This window comes from Alligator sinensis, unplaced genomic scaffold, assembly GCF_000455745.1.
Source record: "Alligator sinensis unplaced genomic scaffold, ASM45574v1 scaffold1083_1, whole genome shotgun sequence".
NCBI classification, from domain to species: Eukaryota; Metazoa; Chordata; order Crocodylia; family Alligatoridae; genus Alligator; species Alligator sinensis.
In genome coordinates, this window is record NW_005842644.1 from 30,000 (window position 1) to 30,711 (window position 712).

At 67.6% G+C, this 712-nt stretch overlaps 1 protein-coding gene across 1 annotated transcript in view; it reads left to right on the forward strand.

Moving 5' to 3' along the window:
- FLNC (filamin C) overlaps window positions 1–712 on the forward strand; it is a 32,410-nt gene that overhangs the window by 9,537 nt on the left and 22,161 nt on the right. The window contains 1 exon segment of the mRNA XM_025215428.1: window positions 271–704. Coding sequence (XP_025071213.1) covers window positions 271–704 — 434 coding nt within the window.

Genomic DNA, 712 nt, shown 5'->3' on the forward strand with positions numbered 1-712 from the left:
CAGGAGATGGGGCTGCAGGGGGTGTCCCGGGGGGCAGGGAGCTGAAGGTGGGGGATGCTGCCCGGGTTGGGGTGGGGATGCTTGGTCCATGCTGGGGCCACGGGGGTGCAGCCCTCCCAGGAAGGGATTGCAGGGGGCGGGGGTCAGGCCCAGTGTGTGCGGTTTCGTAACACCCTGGGGACCGGGTTTGCTCTGGGGGGCTGCAGGTCGGGAGTGAGGGGCGCTGGCAGGCCTGGCACCCCCGCCCTGACCCCCGCTGTGCCCTCGCAGACAGCAAGGCCATCGTGGATGGGAACCTGAAGCTGATCCTGGGGCTGGTGTGGACGCTGATCCTGCACTACTCCATCTCCATGCCCATGTGGGAGGACGAGGACGACGAGGACGCCAAGAAGCAGACCCCGAAGCAGCGGCTCCTGGGCTGGATCCAGAACAAGGTCCCGCAGCTGCCCATCACCAACTTCCACCGCGACTGGCAGGACGGCAAGGCCCTGGGCGCCCTGGTCGACAACTGCGCCCCCGGTGCGTGCGGGGCTGGGGAAACTGAGGCACGGGCGGAGGGGAGGATGGGCCCAGCTGGGGAAACTGAGGCACAGTTTGGATTAATCATCTCAGGGAAACGGAGGCATGGGTTGGGGAGGGGAGGATGGGCCGTTCTGGGGAAACTGAGGCATGTGTGCGGGGGATGGGGGGAAGACCCCCCCCCCAGCAACCT